Raw genomic sequence first — 19,740 nt, forward strand, 5'->3', positions numbered from 1 at the left:
TTTTTTAGAAAGAAATTTAAAAATTATTATACATACAATATATATTTTAGTGATTTCAATGCGACATTACACAATTTGAACACATGTATCTATGTACGAAGTAATTATGATACATAATCAATTGATTTATTAATAGAAATTGCATTTTCTTGATCAGTTTAAAAAAAAGTAATATAAATAAATATTAATTTGATTAATGAGCTTTAGGCTTTGCGCTTTTTACTTTTTTTAATTTTTTCAGTCCATTTATATTAGCTTTTAGTAGATTCCAGTACGCTTGCTGGAATTTATTTACATCCTTGGAATGAATCTGCAATAAAAATTTAAATTTTTAATTTTTTCATTCATGAAAAATTATTTATAACACTTGTTTTATTTTTTATTATGATTATCTCTGTCGTAACAAAAAGTATCTTACGTTAAAGACAATCAATGTAAATATAAAATACTTAAATTTTTTTTCTGTAAGAGAAGCAGTTATAATACTTTACTTTATGTCTTTATAATGTCTATGAAGATTTTTAGAGAAAAAGTTTCTTAATTTTTACTGTTACAGCCGAGTTTCGAATTAAATTTATCTTGAATGATTGGGTACTAAAGTAAAGTAAAGCAATTATCATTAGAATAATTATAAACAGAAATTCTACAGTTTTTTGTAAAAAAAAAAATTGAAATAAGAAAATCTTAAGATTAAAAATTGTTAGATAAATTCTTTTACAAGTAATTTTAAGTTGATCTGTCTATAGCAATCAGTAGATTAAATTTTCATATCAAACTAATTAGTACATCATAAATATTAAACTTACAACAGTAGAAATTTTTTTCGAGTGTAATTTAGCTCGTACTAAACAAAGATACTCTGTTGGTTTTGGTAAAGGTGGGTTGCCTTCTCTGGGCTCCGGTTTGTTATGACCATTGACTAAAATGAAATATTTATCAATTACCTTTATAAATCTTAAACATAAATGAGCCATAAACAAATAATCAAACCTTACATCTTTTGATAGTTACAGCTACAGAACCTGACAGCCGTGACTTTTCAAATAACCTAGTGAGTTCACTCAAAAACTGTAATGAAGAACATTGTAATTAATTAATAATTACATATATATATACTAGCAGTTTATTTATTTTTTAATTTGTCGAATACTTTACCACATCATTTTCTAATAAAACCATCCCAGTAGCATATGCCTCGACTTTACGTCGAGAAGCATGTACAACAAAAATTAAGCTAATTTATAGATTACTAATTTTAATTTTTTAGGTTATGTTACAATTGACAACGACGACAACGCAAATTACAACAAACATGAGAAATATTTAACTACAGCCACCTGTAGTCGATTTTAAATTTACTTTTTCTTTTTACCATCAATGGAACCAGAAGGGAGAATTTTTCTTCTGAGAGAACACACGAGGGTCCTAAATTAAGAAAACAAATAAAATACGAAACTATTTCATTCAAATTCAATTTTATTTATTTTCTTCAAATAATTCAAGTTAATATTTTAATAATTTTTGAATTAATTAAATAATTAGCAGAAGTTTTAAGACTTTTTTTGCTGCAGAAAAAAATGGAACCAAGTATCAAAGTTGAAGTAACCAGAAATAATGAGTGTATATTTAATAATTCAATAAATATTTCAAATTACCATAAAATAGATAATTTAGTCGAAAACTTGAAAGTGATGCAACGACAAGTCAATGACTTCTTGACAACTTTAGTTGAAAAAGACTCCGGCAAAGGTGAATGTACGCACTTATTGTTCAATAATTTTTTTAATTTCTGTAATGTACAAGTAGTAAGTTTTTATTGATAATAACTAAGTATGTTATAAATTATAATAGGTGAATCTCAAGAATTATCCAGTGGAGATGACGAAGAAGATTCAGATGATGCTGACACAATAGACACTAAAAAATGTAAATTCAAGTAATTCATAGACCGGTTTTAATAAGCGAACCGTTACAAACAACTTGTGTTGCAAAAAATAAATTATAAGTGTTGAGAGTACCAGAATAGTCTTTTATCTATTTCTCTTCCTCATTTTTACCTTCTCCATTAATTAAGTTTTTTACAAAATATTGTTGCAATAAATGTAATGCCTATATAAGTCCGTCAATACAGAATCAAGACAGTTGTTTATATTGATACTGATACGATTTATGTAGTTGTGTCTGTGTAGCGACACACACTCCAATCATCTGTGATGTCAAGACAGCTGTTATCCTTGTAAATAAAACCACAGAACGTCAGTGTTTATACATCATCATTCCGATACGATAATTGTATTTCAAACAACTGGTAATGTTCTTCACTTATCAATATTTTAATTATTAATCTTATCAATCTGAATTTATGATTTTTTATGTATTACCTTTATTATATCATACTCTAACTTCATAGGTTAGAGGATATTTTTTTCTAAGTATACTAAGATATTATATAAATACTTATTTTTTTCCAACTTGAGTACTTACACTAATTAGTTGAAAAAAAAAAAGTTGATATTTCAAGTAATGATTTTTTAAATAATTATGAGATATAGTAATTTTTTTTTTTTGTGAATTTATAGATGAAACATGTCATCAACATTATCGAATCAAGCTCAATTGAGATACATGGTGGAGTGGTTTCAAGAGTGGTCCGAAATGCAGCGTGGAGATTTTTTAAGTGTACTTATTGAACGATGTGGACCTCCTGATTTGGTGAATGGACTTGTATCTGGCATCGAAGGTTTGGGATGCAATAAAGATGAACCAACGAGACCACCAAGTTTGTTTCAATGTCGTGTAAAACTCTTCCAAGAATGGAGCCAGAATTGGTCCCAGCAGGAGAAAGACAGTTTACTGACTTCCATTAAGAATATTGATTCTAAATTTGCTGAAAAATATGAACGAAGACTGACAACTGGCAGCGTTGAAGAAGAAGAATCGTAGATTTTTTTTTCTAAGTTTATAAATCATGATTTATTATTTTATATTATCATTTTGAAGATATTCTTTTGATTTAATTTAGAAAATTTTGTTAAATATTTTTATTTTAGCGCATGTAGTTTTTTTTAACATCTATCTAGTCTGCTGTCGTGTCGCTTTATAATTAAAAAAAAAAATACATTCCATCGATTTATAATAATAAACATTCCATATGTACATATCATCATTAATCGACTGGCAGATTTATATATTTATAACCGATAATATTCCATTAAATGATAATTACGTAGGGAATTATTTTAAACAACAATAAATAAATTAATTGGGTATATATTTTATAATATTATAAAGCATACGCAATATAATAGTACATAATGGTTTTATGGAGTACATTTTACCTACAATGACAATATCTAAATCTAATTATTTAAATATAGTTATAAAGTACGTATATACATACATATTTATTATATAAATATATATCAATATCGTATGTGTATTGATTATTACTAATTCTTTTAAATATCACAGCTTTTAAAAGTATATCAGTTCAATGTGCCGTCTGTTGTTTTTTTTTCTTTTCAATTCACTTATGTACAAAAATTAACACAAAAATAGATTAATTTAAATTTCTTTCTTAATTGTTACTTGAATAATTCCATAACAAATAAAATAAAATAAAGCATTGCTAAATCGCTAACACGTGTGTTAATATTTACATTAAAAAAATTACAATTATTATTGAATTGCTGATTTTTTTTTTTACTCGTATCAATAATTAATTATGTCGATTATGTTGAAGCCACTTGGTACAAATGGATTTAATGGCAGACTGACCAAGACTGTCAGCTTCTTTTAAGATTCTTCGGATATCTTGTGCTCTCGAATGCTTAACGGCTAGAAGATAAGCAGCTTTAAGTTGTTTACTTTCAATGTAGCATCCAATTTTTAATTCAATATCTGTGATAAGTCTTATGAGAGAATCTATTTGATCTTTGGGAGCCGGATTTGTTTCAGTACGTGAGCGATCTAGTAGAAACTTAATACAGTTAACTAATACGCGATCGGATATTGAATTAGAGTTCGGTGAACCGGAACTTCTACAACATTTAATTAACTGTTCTATTGAATTTATTTTTTTGTCTAGCGCCAGTATGTGTCCAACAAGTGAATAAACTTTTTGATGATGAAGATTATAATCCTGCATCACCCGAAAAGCGATACCAAAGCCTTCTTCAACATTTCGTCCGCATAAAATTGCCAGTACAGCTAAATGCGTTCTTTCTTGCTGATTACCGAAAAGAGTTGGTGCATTTCGTGGTTGTAAACCTTCACTGTCCATAAAGGAAAGCTTGCTGAGAAATTCATTGACAGATCTTCCCTCCTTTTCACACGATCCCAAAAATTTAGCGATTTCCATTTGCCGTGAAATGGTATTTATATGCTTATCAATTTCCGATGGGTCCATAAAAAATGAACTAACACTTTTTCTTTGTCGTCTGTCAAATATTTCGTCTTTTTCACTGTGCAATTCAGCTTCCAAGTGCCTCTGTGCGTCTAAAAGAAAATGACTTCTCATGCAAATATCTGCGTAACTACTGGCGTCTATAACGTAAAATCGTATGCAAGTCATAGCAGCTCTCACATAGTCCTTCATAAATAATTGAAGTTGGTAAAGAGTATTGAATAACTGTTTTTTTTCTAGATTATGACAAGTAAATAACAAATACTTCTTCCACGATAGGAGACTTGGATCTTTGGATTTAATTGCTGTGCAAAGATTTATCATTATTCCGCTGCGAAGACAACCCAAGAAGACAATATTAAAAAATAATTCTGGATCTATTTCATTTTCTAAAATGTAAGATAAACATTTATCCAACTCTCGGTAACGAACGAAAAATTCTAAAATAGAATTATAGCTGCCGTACATTAATAAATAATATAAGCTTTCTTGATACCGAAAATTATTAGTATTTGAATTAAGCTTAGACACAGTGTAATTACCATAAGATATAGCTTTTAAATTATTCAGTGTATTTAATATTTCTTGTGCCATTGAACTTTTCGATGGCGTTGGTTGTTGAGAATACTGATCTGTAGAATTAGACACTTCGAGAATTTGTAAAATTTCTACCAATAAAGGCGGATCTTTAGCAGGTCGGATTTTTAATCCTGTTCGAGTTCTTGTCTCTCTTTTCTCTGAATTTTTATCGCTTTTTGATCCTTCCCCAGTATCACTTAAGTACGAAAGTAAGACCCAATCTTCTGGTACATAATCTTCTTGATTAACTTTATCTAAGCAGTGTGAAAATTTTTCTCGCGCCTTTTCGTAGTAACCTACTTTAAGACATGCCTTTCCCCAAGCTGCCCAAACACCCTGAGTATCCAAACCAGATTTAGTGCTGACATTTAACGCCAGTCTCCATTGTTCCTTTTCAGTCAATAAATCTCTCAATCGTCGTAAAGTATGATCATTGAGATCATCCTGTGGAATCAATGACAGACAATCAGATGAAACGAGAATATTAATAAGATCAACTTGGGATAAAAATCTATCACAATCAGTTAATCCAGTATTAAGTCCAAGTTTTGCGCATTTAACTTTAGCAGCCAGTAAAAGTGATCTGATCATTTTAATAATTAAACTGTGATCTATTTCCGGATTTACTCGACCTTTTTTATCTGGATACAACAATTTCTTCATTTCATCACAACGATCAAGAAGAAAAGTTGCGTAAGTTTTGTGATCTGAGTGTAAATTTAATATCGCTAAACACAGAGGGATATTTGGAGCGTATTCGAAGCAAAATTCTTCTCTCAGCGTTCTATTGTGAGCCTCTTGAATTGATAATCTCCAGCAATCGAATGTTTCACTGCTAGGTGCTGATGAAGCACCTTGTGCCTGCATTGCAGTTTGTCGTTTACAATCATTGCACACACGTACAAGAACTGAATCCGCGTATCCTGGCACTCGTATTCGCTGACTTGAACAATTGGCACATACCACTCTACCGCATCTTCTGCAGTGATGTCTTCTGTTGAACATGGAAAAAATAACAGCTTTACAACAGCTACATTCGCGGGCTTTATCATCTGGAATCCATTCTTCTCTAGTTGGTATATTAACAGGCATAAGAAACTCTCCACTTTGACTCAACGAATTTTCTTTAAGCTTGTTGCTATCGGTGTCGCGCTGTATAGCCACCCGGAAGTCTAAAGATTTTTGTGCATAAAATCTAATAGTACAATCGAATTCTTCACATGTAATACCGGCTGAATAAAAACTTTCAGAGCACGTTTTTAATATTTTTTGTAGATTATCAAATTTACAGTTCATGAGTAATTGCTCAAACATAAGAAGTGGTTCATTGATTAAATGAATATACATTGGCCTGTCACAGGGATCTAGTTGCTCTAAAATTTCAACTCCCAATAAGCCACATTGATATTTTTCACGTTCTACAGGTGAATTATCCAATAAATATTTAATAATAAATTTCAATGAATTAATAGATTCTAATTTATCAATAATACCATTGCAAAATTTAATCGATAAACTTGCAGGTAGTGCACACAATAATTGGCGTGCATGTTTAAAATTATCTTTTTCATTCTTCAATAATCCCATAAAAAGATCTTGTGAAACCAGACATTGAATTTCAGATGAAGGCGTTTGATATTCCATCCACTCTAAACATAGTTCGTACTGATTAGCATCGATTAGTGATTTTACAATACGTGTTGGATTTGTTTTTTCAGTCCGATAAACCACATTATACCAATTAACTTGATCAGTATCGTCATCTAATTTACAATAAATAAACATTTTATCAAAAACAAGAACTCTACAGAGAATTTCACTTATCTCAGACCTGCAATGTGGTGGAAGTTCATCAGTATCTACATGGTTTAAAACGTGACGAAGTGCCTCTTCACATACCCGAACCGGCCACGTTTTTACTTTGGATAACACTACTTGAGCTAAAACGTAAATGTCTCTTATCTGATATAAATACTGCAAGATTTCAGTGGAATTTAGATTAAGCTGAATATTACTGATCAAACACATCAGAATTTTGTCTCTAAAACTCTGGAACTCAGCGTTTCCCATTAACAGAGAGTCTGGAAGTGCATTAAGCATCGTTAGGCATTTCTTCAACTCACGATTTCTTAAAAGAGCTTCAAAATAATCCCACAGTTCAACTGTCGATGAACAATTCATTAGTCCAGCAACTGTTGAGTTATCTTCGTAAAGGGCTTTTAAATTTTGTGCCCAAGGTGACTTAAATAAATTTTCCAATACTGCAGTACGATCCAAATTATCACAGCTGCTGTCACGAATCGTTGGGCTTTCTTCGTGAATTCTTTGAACGAGATAAGATAGGAGCCAGCAGTGGCCTTCCAAGTATTGCAAGAGTGACGGTTTAATTACTCTATTTCTCCAAAGTGACGTACTATCTTTATCATTTTTATTATTCTTTTTATCACAATCAGTTATTGTTTTTTCATCGCTATACTTAAACCGGATGTCGTATAAATATTTGAATGATTCATACTCTACATTTTTATCAATACTCAAGTATTTTTCCATTATTGCTTTCGATCCATTGGTGCTGATCAAAAGATCTCCATATTTTTTAATAAGCTTCGGAAGACAAACAACACTTTCTTTATCTTGATTTATATAATTATTGAGATAATCATGCACTGTTGTATTAATTTCTTCATTTAAATTCTCAGGGTGATAAATTTTAATAATTGGAGATCTTTGATATTCGTTAATCATTGCAAATATAACCCGAAGATCTAGTTGTAAATCTAAATCTTGCCAAGCTGGTTCATTGAGTTCTTCTGGATACTCAAAATATAAAGACTCGTCATTGCAAAGCGGTTGTCCAAGTAATTTTGATCTAAGAGTAAAGAGACTAACGAAACCAAGATCACCTATTTCATAGCCAATTGTACTCAATGACACAGCGTGTCTTAAATCACTGGTTGGTGGGTCTTTACTCCAAATTTCTATAATTGTGTGAAGCATAATTAGATTCCAGATATTCAGAAAAAATGCCAGTGTATGGTCACCGAAAGATAAATAACTTAAGTCTAAATTAGCAAAGCTTTGAGTTTTTTTAAGAATTTTCTGAATACTTTCTGTCTCTGACAAACTTTTCAAATCCGTTCCTAAAATATTTAACGAATCATAATCTGAGTCTTTGATAGCTTGTATCAGATCTGATAAAATACCAACAACACATTGATTAGGATCATGCATATCATCATTAATGAATTTTTCAACGATTTCATACTTATTGAGAACAATTATTCCCCATCTGTTGTTTTTTATCTCAAAATTATCCACATTATCATTACACAGTAACTTGGGACAGCAGTTTATTAAAATGCAGTAAGCTAAATTAACTTGCAACTGATTAGCAACAATTTCGAGTGTTTCTAAATCAACATCTAAATCAAATATTTGATAACCGATGTAAGAGTCAAGTGAATTTTCCAATAGAGAAGGTTTCATACCGATCGCATTAATATCTTTAAATGGCGGTGCAATGGATCTTATTAATTCTAAATGGGCATTTAATCGATGTAAATATGGTTCTCCATTACTGCAAACCGATAAAATTTGTTGTAAATCATTTTTTAATTTTTCCTCTTCATTTGTATCCTTAATAAAATCTATTAGTTTTGTTTTATTTTCAAAAATAGTTAGCTTACGCGCTAAATTAGACCAGTAATCATTTTGTTCCCGATATTCTTTCAACGAAAATGGTATTCTTGCATCGCAAAGTATATTAACTATCGGTGTACCTTTTTTTTCATGAAACAGTTGATAAATTGTCTCAAAAAACTCATAATATCGTGTATTAATAAGTTTTTTATTAGATTTCAAATGCTTCATTGCGATTTCTGTGAAATTTTCAGATGTCAAACTATCTTGGCTCATCGTCAGCGCCAGATCGAGTGTCACCAACGTCATTATATCTTTGGCATTACTGGAATCAGAACTTAATTTTATATTAGACTCTTGTGATGCTAAAAATGTTTCAACTTGACTTGTCATACGTGTTGTTTGGATACCATCTTTAGCAGCTTGGCGAATAAAATCCAGTGTGGAATGTTTAGTATCTATTTTTACTTCATTTTTCGGTAAAATGAGTGTCAATTGTTTCGCAATATCTTGTCTGAATGCACGTATTGCTTGTGAAAATAATATTTCACCTGCCAAATGATTGTTTTCCATGTTAAAAGTCTGTAAAAAAATAAATAATATTAAATAATCATGAAATTACATTGCATATACTTACTGAGGTTTGGTTTAATTATTATTACAAATGTACAATCTTTACGACTTCCCGATTATACAGTTGCGTGAAATTGAGTTATTTCTTTACAATTTATAAATAATTATAAAGTGAATTGATTATAAAAAATAAATTATCAGGTTAAATTTGAGGATCATACGTCGTTTATTTTTTCATTGGGTAAATTTGATGATGAATATAAAGATGAAATGATTAAACCAGCGGATTTAGTTGCTTTTAAGTTAAAAAATATGAATAATAATAAATATGACTCATTGCACTTGCATGTTCAGCGTGATAATCGACGAGCTGTCGATAAAGAGCAGAAAAATTATAAAAGATTATTAGAGATGTCAAAAAAAGCCCAGAAAAATGAATTTATTAAATCGAAATTGGTTAAAAAAGTTCAAAATAATCTTGAGAAGGTTACTTTTTTTTTGTAACTAAAATCATTTATGTTATTCAAATCTGATATAATTTTTTCTTTGAATTTAATTAGTACAATTTAAAGTCTAAAAATCCAAGAGGATTAAGAGAGCTTGAGAAATCCACCACAGACTCAACAGATTACGAAGTTGATTACCAAGGACTATATGATAAATCTGCCATCGTTAGGTCAAGCAATGATAGTGATGAAAAAAATTTGCAGCCTGTTAGTGAAAAAATAGAAGAAGCCTATGACTATGAGCTTCTTAAAGCTGAGTATGAGCAGCAAAAGAATGATTTTTTGTATAAGAATCAGACTTTTAATTTTACGGATAATGGCCAACCTGAAGATACACCAAAAGAATTTCTGAAACAATTGGTCCAATTTAACAAGCCACGAAATTGTACCCAAGAAGAAATAGAGAAATTTGGGCTTAAATCATTCGAATGTTTAACTTTTGATTATCAGAATGCGATAAAAAATAAAACAAGTTTGAGTGTTTTATTAAGACGAACATGGCAAGTTATTAAAATTTGGTTTTTTATTTATGTTTGTATTGCCATACCGTGTTGGTGTCAAAGAGGTATGATAATTTTTAAATTAAATTTATTGATTATTAGATATTTTTTAAAGATAACATCAATTAGGCTGGTGCTGCTGTTGTTTTCGATGTGATTTTTGTTTCCCCAGACGAAGAATTAGAAGAATAAGAGAATATTATAATAATAATCCACCGGGTACATTAACCGAGGGCCCAGAAATCGACCCAGAGCAGCCATTGATATATAAACCAACAAAGGCTGAGAAAAAAGCCTATCGCAAATTAGAAAAAGCATTGCAGAGAGTATAAATGATGATTTATAATTTACCTTTATGACGCGTTGAGCCTCAGTCAAATTATCTTTCCACAAACATCTTAGAACCAGAGTTTCTTTTGAGGCCAGCATGTAACTGAGAGTAAATTCTTTGACTTGTTTTGAGCTTTTTTCATTCGATGTATCTTCACTTTGCGATGATAGCTTTTTTACACGTCTACGACGCTTGCTATTTTCACCAGCAGCATTCCCTACTGAACTACTTTCCGAACTTACATCAATATCCGAACGTAATTCTCCTTCATCGGATGAACTTTCATCAAACTTATATAAATGTGAAGTTCTCTGTTGATGACCTACTGAATTTATTTTACTTTTAACAATACAAGTATTTTTATTTTGCATTTCAGTATCCGGTAGTCCTTGTTTTTTAAAAAATTCTGTACTTGTTAATAATTGTAAACGCCACGACGCATCACTGAGATATCTTTTCATAGACGATATTCTTTTATCAAGTTGTTCTATGTCTTGTGCCGCCTCTGAATCATTTCTCAATCTCGCGTACTCATTATCAATTACAAAAATACAACGATTAAGATAGTGCAGTGTCTCTCGTATGACATACTTGTTGCAGATGAAACCAGTTTGATAGTAATATGAATTTTTATATGACGGCAGTTCATCATTGATATTGTCATTCTCATCTTCATCCTCTTGATCCGATGGATTTTCAATAGTTGTGAAATCTTCATGTCGTATAAATAACATTGAAAAAATATTTTCCATAACTTCTAAGCGTAATTTTAATGGATTAAGATAATTAATATGTTTCTCCATACAATTGTAATGCTCGATAACCGTATTAAATTCAGTGTTATAAGCATTACAAAGTGTTATTGCTTTTAGCGCGCTTAACATTGCATAGTAAGCTCGATAAGTCATTTTCGAATGCACTGAATCCTTCAGCAAAGGATAAACGTCTTTAAATAATTTATTATTTACATTTGGAACGTACGTTTTTATGGTAGACAGTATAGAGCATGACTGAAGATGACGAAAAATTTGTCTCACGTTGTAATTTTGATGCATTGAACCAGACTTTTTGTTGTGTTCAAAAAAATCATCACGACTTTTAATAATCCACTCTAAAGCATCTACATGACTTTCTAGAGTACTTTCTAATTCCTCCATACATTGATCTTTTGAATATTTAAATTTACAATTTTTTAATACAAATCTTAGAGATTCAGATGTCGTAGAGATTTTTTTCCAAGCTTCGTTGTTAGGCGAAAATTGTTGTGCATTCAAACAATTATCAATACATTTTAATAATAGCGGTAACCAAAGATTATTTAATACAGGATTTTTTAATAATTTTTCAACTTGATCAAATCGATTATTTATCACTAGCCCGTAACAGATCTCTAAAATATCTGATAACCAGTGAGTTTTATTTCTTAACACTCTTATAAATATTTCATTGCCATTTAATGACACATCAGATGATTCATCTTTAATATCAAAAACAGCTGAGCATATTTTATTAATATTATCTAAACTATTAGGACTTTTATTGCGTGCATAATAATCGTCACAAAATGTATGCCACATTTTAAAGTATTTTAAATCTTTACGTGAAAATAATGACAATTCGATGTCTTTAAATTTACATGTTTTGGCTAGCATTGGCCATAGCCACAATTTCAGTTCCTCTTCTTTTGAGTCTGTTATTTCGAACTTTGATAAAATTGACAACAATGTCGCTAAATGGTTGTAACTTATCAAATTTATATTTTTTTGGCAGTATATTAATCCATTGGTAGTTTTATTGTTGTTTATTGAGGCGGATATATTTTTAGCTTCATTAACTATTTCTCTAATAACTTTAATATATAGGTCTTGAAGCTCTGAATCAGTCATGGCAAATGACGTTGACCATATACAGAGTAATTGATCTATCACCCATTGCACAAATGCTGGTTTATCCCACAAATGCTCTTCTAAAAACTTTAGACTACATTCAGTAATCTGCGGAGGAATTTCATCAGATTCTTCTTTCGCTATCGCTATCAAATCATAAAGCTTGAGCAATTCCTAGATAAAATAAATAAACAATACTTATACATCAACACATACTTGATCATTGAAATGATTAAATAAATAGAGTTTAAAAAAAATTTTACCTGCTCAACAGTTTCAGGTACATGATTGTCAATTAAATGTAATGCATTTTCAAGTTGTAATAAATTAAACTGATGTTCCGTAACATCCTTATTAGTCAACATTGCCAATAGTTTGTGAATAATCCATGAAGAATTACTACTATATTCATAACAACTGAAAGTAAAAACACATTAAATAGTTATGATTCATTTGATGATAATAAATAATCAGTGTGTTAGCATATAATCTCATTGCATTAAAGAACTTATATTAAAGCTGTGTATTGTTGTATTGTACTATCATTATTTACCCTATTGATCTACATAACTCAATTGCTGCGCCATTATTATCATTTGACGATTTACCATTGTTTATATTTATTTTATGGGCTACATATGCAGTGTACCATAGTCTTGAAATAATAAAATCTTCTAACTTTGTTAAATTTACGTTTTTTGACATTGTTCGTTATCATTCCACAGATCATAACACTGCCAGAAACTCTTGCCACGTTCTAACACACTTTTTATTATTGTTATTACGTTTACCTTTAAATGATTAAGTTTCAAAGACACACGCGTTTGTTTAGCTTGTAAAACACTGCAGCGCTCACGTGCGTACAATAAAATAGTTTGTAGTAAGTGTGTACTATATACAAACATACATGAAATATATTGATAAATTATAAAAAAAAGTTAGACAAAAATATATAGTTGTTCCAACGAAAGAGTATTCGTTTAATCAACTTCTGTTGACACATATTTCTGTATCCCCACTATTAATCCGAGTCACACTCTTTCGTTGGGATAACTTTACACGAATCATCATACACGCGTATCATAAAGAATTTTCTACATTTTCAGCTCAGCAGAGGTGACGCGCACGCCTTACTACGCTTAAAAAACTAACTCTCACAACAAATATTGAGGGAGATTTGAATTTTAGAGAAATGTATTTTTTGTTTTTTTCATCAAATAATTTTTTTCAGTTTAAAAAAAATTATTTTATACATAAAAAATACTTTTAGCTAATCTTAAAAATTATCGTAATATTCTTTCTCTAAAATAGTGAATTATAAAAAATATAATTATTATCTCTTGACAAAATTTTATTAAAAATACATATACAAGTATATTTAACAAACTGTTTTCAAAACGATTTGTAAAAATTTACATGAAAATAACATAATTATTCTCAGTCAAACTGTAAAATACCAAAACGGGTCGTTGTTGTTTTTCGTTTCGTACTTCCCATATTTTATCGCAAATTTGCTCAATATACTTTTTTGTTAATGGATGCCTATAAAAATATTAATTTGGTTAGAAAAAAATAAATAAATAAAACTCTATAATGACACAACTTACTCTTCAATAACAAATTGGACGCTTTTTTGAAAATCTTGTTCCTTTTCATCGATTTCTAGGAGTTTGACCATTGTTCTCATTATTGACATCTCAAGAAATATTGCGAATACTTCTATAGATACTTTGCAAGATATTCGTTGTAGAGCGGATGACATTTGAGCTAGCATAGTGTTTTTATAATTAATTTTATAATTATCAGACAGTTTATCTCTCTCAGTAGGTATAAAATTAAAATTAATATTAAGATAATTTGATGATGAATATGTAGAATCAGTTGTACGATTTTTGCTTTTTAAAACTGGCAGTGTATCTATTGGTCTCTGAAGATGTTCGGTAATTTCAGTTATACATATTTTTTGTTCTCTAAATTTGTCGTATTCCCAAGAGTATAGAACAAGATTTCCTATCCCCCCGTGTAAAATAATAACGTGAGGAATTAAATTTTTACGACAATAGTCAAGAATTTCTTCTTGAACTTGAAAATCCAATTTAGTTACTCTCAATCCAAGAGACCATAACTCACGAAGTAAATCAGCCAGTTCATGTTCTCGTTCAGGTTTACTGTCAATAAATCCTACAGCTACATCTATTCTAAATCTATTTATACTTAATTCATTATTTGTATCTTCTAATATCACGTCTTGAATGGCACATACTAATTTTTCGAGAGAAATACTGAGACCGATGCCGTGATGTGATTTTTTCCCAATTGAATCTGAACTTTTTGATATTTGGTGAAATGATTGGATCATTTCATCATATCGACCACCAGCTGCTATTACCTCTTGACATCGTCGTTTACGTTTTAAGTCGCAAGATATTTGAAAAATTATTCCACTTTGCTGCTTCATATTGTGAGCTAATAATGGCACGATAATAACTGGCCACTAAGAAATAGAAATAAATAAATTCTATTAGAGTGAATTATTCTTTCGTTAAAAAAAAATATTACAGTAAAAATAAATTTACCTGAACTCCTAGAGCCTTCACATGAGTAGTAACAGTTTCGATTTCTTTTAAAGCGCTTTTTGCTAAAACTGCAGCATCACTTTTCCTTTTTGTTATTGATCTAAGTATACTTGCAACCTTAGAAACATTGTTTTCAGTATCGAATAAATTCAAGAGAGTTTCCATAGCTTGATCAGTAAGACATAAGCTTATAAAATGAGTTTGGACCTGGAGTTTCGAGCATTTACCATCACGTGCGTCACATAGTATTGAATAAATGTCTTGAAATTTTTCGGGACCGATTCCGCAGTACATTAAAACTGCATGAAGTAATGAAGTGTGATTTAAATGAACGGTAAAATCTCGTTGATGTAATTCTGAAAATTTATCGATGATTTCCCAAACTATACGGATTAGTTCAGCTTCAGCCATAAGATCTACATCTGAGCTAATTATATCAAAAGCACATTCATATAATTCTCTGGGATGAAATCCATGAACCTAGAAAAATATTAAATTACAAATCAAGCAAAATTTAGGATTATTTTTTAATTCATACCTTTTTTTCTCGGAAGACTCTTTCAATGGCATACCTTCTGAAATGTTCAATATTATTCAAGGCAACATATCGCACAAACGGTGCTCTGAGATCATGAGGTATAGTGACAATACTGCCTGAATGAGTCATGAGTTTAACGCAAGTCTCTGTGTGATCATACAAGTGACCAGCTTTGGGTATTAATAAAGGAGTTGCTAAATAGACTCCTCCATGCCGTTGAAATACATTGATAGCTTCAGATTTAACATGCTCATGCAGTAGTTCATTAACCACAGACACTTCATTGTTAGCTGATCTACTAGGTACATTCATATCGTATGTGATGTCTTCAGCTGGCGTGACTTGTTGATCGAAACAACTAGCAATCAAGTACTTGTATGCCTTGCTTTGGCTGTTTGATAAAGTATATTGAACCATTTCGTGTAATTCAGCCTCCACTAGAAGTGGTGGAGGCAGGTATTCAGATGACAAAAGTTCTTGAGCTGTCGGTCGCTGACTAGGATCATGATTTAGTAACCACCTAAAAAAAAATCATACCAAATAAATATTAAACTCATGTTTGTTTGTGTATAATACGTACCGTAAAAGACGAGTCTGGTGAGGCATTTCAGTCTCTGTCATATCAGGTGGAAGGATTATTTCTTTAGATCTAACTTTTTGAAGAATAGTTACTCTCTCCATTTTAGTATCGGGTGGTCGATAACTCATTTCAAACAGAATAATCCCAAGACTGTATATGTCAACCTTTTGATTATATCTAGCTTTTGCTACCTCGTTTCTCAACTCTGGAGCAACATAGAGAGCAGTACCTACTTGACCAGTCATTGATCGGGGTTCATCAAGAATAATATCATTTTTATTGTCTACTTCAACTTTCCGTTCGTTATCAATTGTTTGTACAACAGAGCACAATATGTTTGTTGTCGCCAAACCAAAATCACCAATTTTAACATGATCATTGCTGTCTAAAAAAATATTCACTGGCTTCAAATCACGGTGAATCATTCCTTGTTGATGAATATAAGCGATACCTTCAACCATTTCTCGAAATAGACGCCAAAGACGATCTTTATCTTCATACAAATTATTATCAATCGCCGTTCTTAGGGTACTTTTTTCACAAAACTCCATTTGTATGTACATAAATTTTGTTTTATGTTCCACAGTGCTATTTTCTTCACTAGTTATTTTTTCAGAAGTTTCAAAAGATTCAGCCTTAGATATTTGTGACTCACTATCCACTTTGAATTCTATACTATCTGAAGATTGTTCTGATTTTTGTGGCGAATGAAACGATTCACTTTCGTCGTCGGAATCTTCATCACTGAAACTACTACTACTGTAGTCTTCATCCGAAGCAACGTTTGATGGATTTTCAAAAGATACTGTCCATTCAACATCATTAACTGGCGACAGTAATTTAATTACTCTTTCAGCTTTTAATTTTTCGATATCATCTCTTTTATCTTTATTTAATGATGTCATTTCTGACGAAGATGAAGAGCTTCTTTTTACATTGCTTACTTTTACGTTTTCAATCCAAGAATTATAATATCTTACAACATTTTCATGATTTAGCCTTGAGAGTAACTTTACCTCCCGTATCATTTTTTTATTTAATTCATTGACTTTTGGATTTAGAGCAATCCGCTTGATGGCATAAAATCTACCATCTAACTTATTTCTTACTTTCCAAACATCACCGAATGCACCCTCTCCCAACAATTTAAGAATTTCAAATTCATTTTTGAATCTTGAATTACTATCAAGGGATGGTAAATAAGTCCTAAGATCAAAGGTGGGCTCCTCAGATTCAGAATTATTATCTTCATCGTCACAATGTTTTGGTAACGATAATTCATTGACAATAGGAGTCCTGATAAAATTATGTTGCTGTAATTGTTTAGCTGACCATCTTAGTTTTTCATCACGGTTCAAACATTTGGACAAAAAGTCTCTCAATATTAACGGCAAGTTTAATCCCCAATCCGCTTCGTTGTCTGATACTATTTTTACTTTTAACAGTGTCAAAAGTAAAGTACCGAACCTGTAAATATCTAGTTCTTTTTCTCCTTGCTTTTTGATTAATGTAAAATTATTATTAGCTTTACCAAGACAACTTGAACGATAAATATCTGAAAGTTTTTTATTTAATGAGTAATTAGATACTCTTACAGTACCAATATTGTCAATATATATACTGGAATCAGTCAAGTCTTTATGTGCAATGTTTTTCTCATGTAAATACTCCAACGCAGCAAGAACACCGGTGGCAATATATCTCAATAAATCGATATTAACAGAAATGTTTTCTTTTTGAAAAAAAGAACACGTTGTACCAACAACAAACTCTTGAAGTATATAAACGACAATACTATCTTTATTTTGTAAATACTTAATGTTCAAATAGTGAGCGAGATTAGGGTGATCTAATTTTTGTAAATGATGTAATTCCTGTTCAATAATCACAACTTGCTTCATTAATTGTTGTAAATTTAAAACCTCTGACTCGCTTTTTTTTTCTCCAGGAGAAGCATATCTTAATAGCCACTCGGTAACTGCTAGGTGCTCAACAGTCATCATATCAACACCAGCATAAATTATTGACCCTTTGGCACTATGTCCGAGACATTTAACCAAATGAACTTGTCTCTCACCTTTGTTACTCAAAAAATTCAAAACTTTTGTCTGAGTAAATTCACATAACGGACTTTCTGAACTTTCGGATGTGCTCAAGCATCTTCTTCGAGAATAAGAACGTACTCGTTCTTGAGGGGATGATGGATTTGACGATGGTATTTCATTTGACTCCAAAGACAAACGTGCCATTCTTTTAAGTAAAACCTTTAAGCCAAGAAATAAAATTAATATAAAAATACTTATATAAAATTAAGTAAATGAATTAAAGAAAATAATAAAAATAAAAAACAAACCTGAGGCTCTTGCTTCTCTTTTAACTGTTTTTCTGGCATCTCGCCTTGAATTTTTTCACAAGAACTGTTACAACCCTGTTTTTTATGCGTATGTAAAAATTTCTGAACGTGCTGACTCAACTCAAGAATCATTACTTTTCCTTTTAATTTTTCTGCCAAGTCTTTTATTTCTGAATATAAAACAGATACTTGATCATCAGAAAGACCCACACTGTTTTTTAATTGTAAGTGCGGAGCACTGAAATAATAAATATTTATTAAAAAATAATTATTACAATATAATAAACAAAATAAATAATTATCGTGTTTATTTACTTTTCTGGATATGTTTCTCCACACGTGATCTGTAAGTCTATCTGTACGTTTCCTTGAGGTGACCCAGGCATTCCTTGTGACGGTGTCAATGTGATGTTTACATTCAGTGGTTGCCATTTTCGCTTATTTTTATTGTTTCTAAGATCTTGTAGATTATCTCCAAAGACTGACTAACATAAAAAATATTTATATTCTATTTTACAATTATTGTTGCGTATGATGAAATAATTGAATTGCTTTGCATACCTTTAAAACTTCAAATTCATTATTTTGCTTCTCTTGACATGATAACTGAGACATTTTTGTTAATAATGAAAACTTATTTTTTTACTTAAATAATTCATTTTTGTATAAAATATAATTATTTACAGAATTAATGTATGATTTTATCTACTAGTATGTACAAATACACGCTTGTGAGGTTAATACCTAACAAACTGTGCTCATACATTCCTACAAATATACCTATAGCAATGTTGTCTGTTGTGAAATGATTTGATTAGTTGATTTAAATATTGCGAACCAATTGTAGACTTTAGTTTGAAAGAATTTCGAATGACACTTTTTTTATGTAATTTTATTAATATAATGTTTTTTAACGCAAATATAATTTATTGAAATTAAAATAAATAAGCATGAAGAACAATAATAATTTATTACTCACCATTTTTGAAGTGTGTGGTGTTTAATTTTACATAATTAATTAAAATTTATAGTTTTTTTACAAATGAAAATGTTTTTTTTTATTTTTTTGTAATAATTTTTTCACTAAAAAAAATTCTAAAAATTTTTAGATGTCGGCTTACGTAATTTTTATAATTTATCAGAAACATTTTTTTATAATAATTTATTTTTTAAAGAAAATTATAGAAATATTCAGGTGTCAGCTAATTTTAGTATCATTCTAAAATAATTACTTGCGATTTAAATAAATAAAAAAAAACTTATAATCTTTAATG

The 19,740-nt window shown here is 30.3% G+C and overlaps 4 protein-coding genes across 7 annotated transcripts; 1 reads left to right on the forward strand and 3 right to left on the reverse strand.

Annotated features, from left to right (window-relative positions):
* Window positions 1-23: 23 nt before the first annotated feature.
* Window positions 24-1,306, reverse strand: LOC123274621 (signal recognition particle 14 kDa protein). Its single transcript, XM_044742323.1, has 4 exons — window positions 1,156-1,306; window positions 996-1,068; window positions 807-919; window positions 24-310 (listed from the first exon to the last, which is right to left on the reverse strand). Exons 1-4 carry the CDS (start codon window positions 1,177-1,179, stop codon window positions 194-196), a joined length of 327 nt encoding a protein of 108 aa, XP_044598258.1. The 5' UTR covers window positions 1,180-1,306; the 3' UTR covers window positions 24-193.
* An 81-nt stretch (window positions 1,307-1,387) lies between these two features.
* On the forward strand, window positions 1,388-3,166 carry LOC123274620 (uncharacterized protein C14orf119). Of its 3 annotated transcripts, none has more exons than XM_044742321.1 (3): window positions 1,388-1,502; window positions 1,572-1,755; window positions 1,852-2,017. In XM_044742321.1, exons 2-3 carry the CDS (start codon window positions 1,578-1,580, stop codon window positions 1,938-1,940), a joined length of 267 nt encoding a protein of 88 aa, XP_044598256.1. In that variant the 5' UTR covers window positions 1,388-1,502; window positions 1,572-1,577; the 3' UTR covers window positions 1,941-2,017. The 3 variants fall into 3 exon arrangements, with proteins under 3 accessions (XP_044598256.1, XP_044598257.1, XP_044598255.1); XM_044742322.1 differs by having other exon boundaries at window positions 1,390-1,502; window positions 1,572-1,749; XM_044742320.1 differs by lacking the exon at window positions 1,388-1,502 and adding an exon at window positions 2,580-3,166 and having other exon boundaries at window positions 1,512-1,749; window positions 1,852-2,308.
* A 305-nt stretch (window positions 3,167-3,471) lies between these two features.
* Window positions 3,472-13,404, reverse strand: LOC123274616. The gene is made up of 4 exons (XM_044742312.1): window positions 12,973-13,404; window positions 12,683-12,836; window positions 10,554-12,593; window positions 3,472-9,205 (listed from the first exon to the last, which is right to left on the reverse strand). The coding sequence occupies exons 1-4, from the start codon at window positions 13,122-13,124 to the stop codon at window positions 3,719-3,721; spliced, it is 7,833 nt and encodes a 2,610-aa protein (XP_044598247.1). The 5' UTR covers window positions 13,125-13,404; the 3' UTR covers window positions 3,472-3,718.
* A 345-nt stretch (window positions 13,405-13,749) lies between these two features.
* LOC123274613 (eIF-2-alpha kinase GCN2-like) lies at window positions 13,750-19,341 on the reverse strand. Of its 2 annotated transcripts, none has more exons than XM_044742309.1 (8): window positions 19,028-19,341; window positions 18,782-18,947; window positions 18,467-18,704; window positions 16,114-18,377; window positions 15,534-16,053; window positions 14,996-15,475; window positions 14,027-14,913; window positions 13,750-13,961 (listed from the first exon to the last, which is right to left on the reverse strand). In XM_044742309.1, exons 2-8 carry the CDS (start codon window positions 18,850-18,852, stop codon window positions 13,832-13,834), a joined length of 4,590 nt encoding a protein of 1,529 aa, XP_044598244.1. In that variant the 5' UTR covers window positions 18,853-18,947; window positions 19,028-19,341; the 3' UTR covers window positions 13,750-13,831. The 2 variants fall into 2 exon arrangements, with proteins under 2 accessions (XP_044598244.1, XP_044598243.1); XM_044742308.1 differs by having other exon boundaries at window positions 18,782-18,951.
* Window positions 19,342-19,740: the final 399 nt, after the last annotated feature.

This window comes from Cotesia glomerata, unplaced genomic scaffold (assembly GCF_020080835.1).
Source record: "Cotesia glomerata isolate CgM1 unplaced genomic scaffold, MPM_Cglom_v2.3 scaffold_47, whole genome shotgun sequence".
Lineage (NCBI taxonomy): Eukaryota > Metazoa > Arthropoda > Insecta > Hymenoptera > Braconidae > Cotesia > Cotesia glomerata.

What these genes read in the sequence shown, in the direction of transcription:
- LOC123274621 (XM_044742323.1), bottom strand. Translation starts at nt 1,179, where the DNA reads ATGGTTTTATTAGAAAATGATGTG. An exon ending in TTTTATTAGAAAATGATGTG is followed by an intron (nt 1,069 to 1,155) that starts GTAAAGTATTCG and finishes TCTTCATTACAG; the next exon opens with TTTTTGAGTGAACTCACTAG. An exon ending in AGCTGTAACTATCAAAAGAT is followed by an intron (nt 920 to 995) that starts GTAAGGTTTGAT and finishes ATTTCATTTTAG; the next exon opens with TCAATGGTCATAACAAACCG.
- LOC123274620 (XM_044742320.1), top strand. Translation starts at nt 2,587, where the DNA reads ATGTCATCAACATTATCGAATCAAGCTCAATTGAGATACATGGTGGAG.
- LOC123274616 (XM_044742312.1), bottom strand. Translation starts at nt 13,124, where the DNA reads ATGTCAAAAAACGTAAATTTAACAAAGTTAGAAGATTTTATTATTTCA. An exon ending in GAGTTATGTAGATCAATAGG is followed by an intron (nt 12,837 to 12,972) that starts GTAAATAATGAT and finishes TTTTACTTTCAG; the next exon opens with TTGTTATGAATATAGTAGTA. An exon ending in AGGCTCAACGCGTCATAAAG is followed by an intron (nt 9,206 to 10,553) that starts GTAAATTATAAA and finishes ATTTTTTTACAG; the next exon opens with ACTTTTAACATGGAAAACAA.
- LOC123274613 (XM_044742308.1), bottom strand. Translation starts at nt 19,081, where the DNA reads ATGTCTCAGTTATCATGTCAAGAGAAGCAAAATAATGAATTTGAAGTT. An exon ending in GGAGAAACATATCCAGAAAA is followed by an intron (nt 18,705 to 18,781) that starts GTAAATAAACAC and finishes TTATTATTTCAG; the next exon opens with TGCTCCGCACTTACAATTAA. An exon ending in CACCAGACTCGTCTTTTACG is followed by an intron (nt 16,054 to 16,113) that starts GTACGTATTATA and finishes ATTTTTTTTTAG; the next exon opens with GTGGTTACTAAATCATGATC.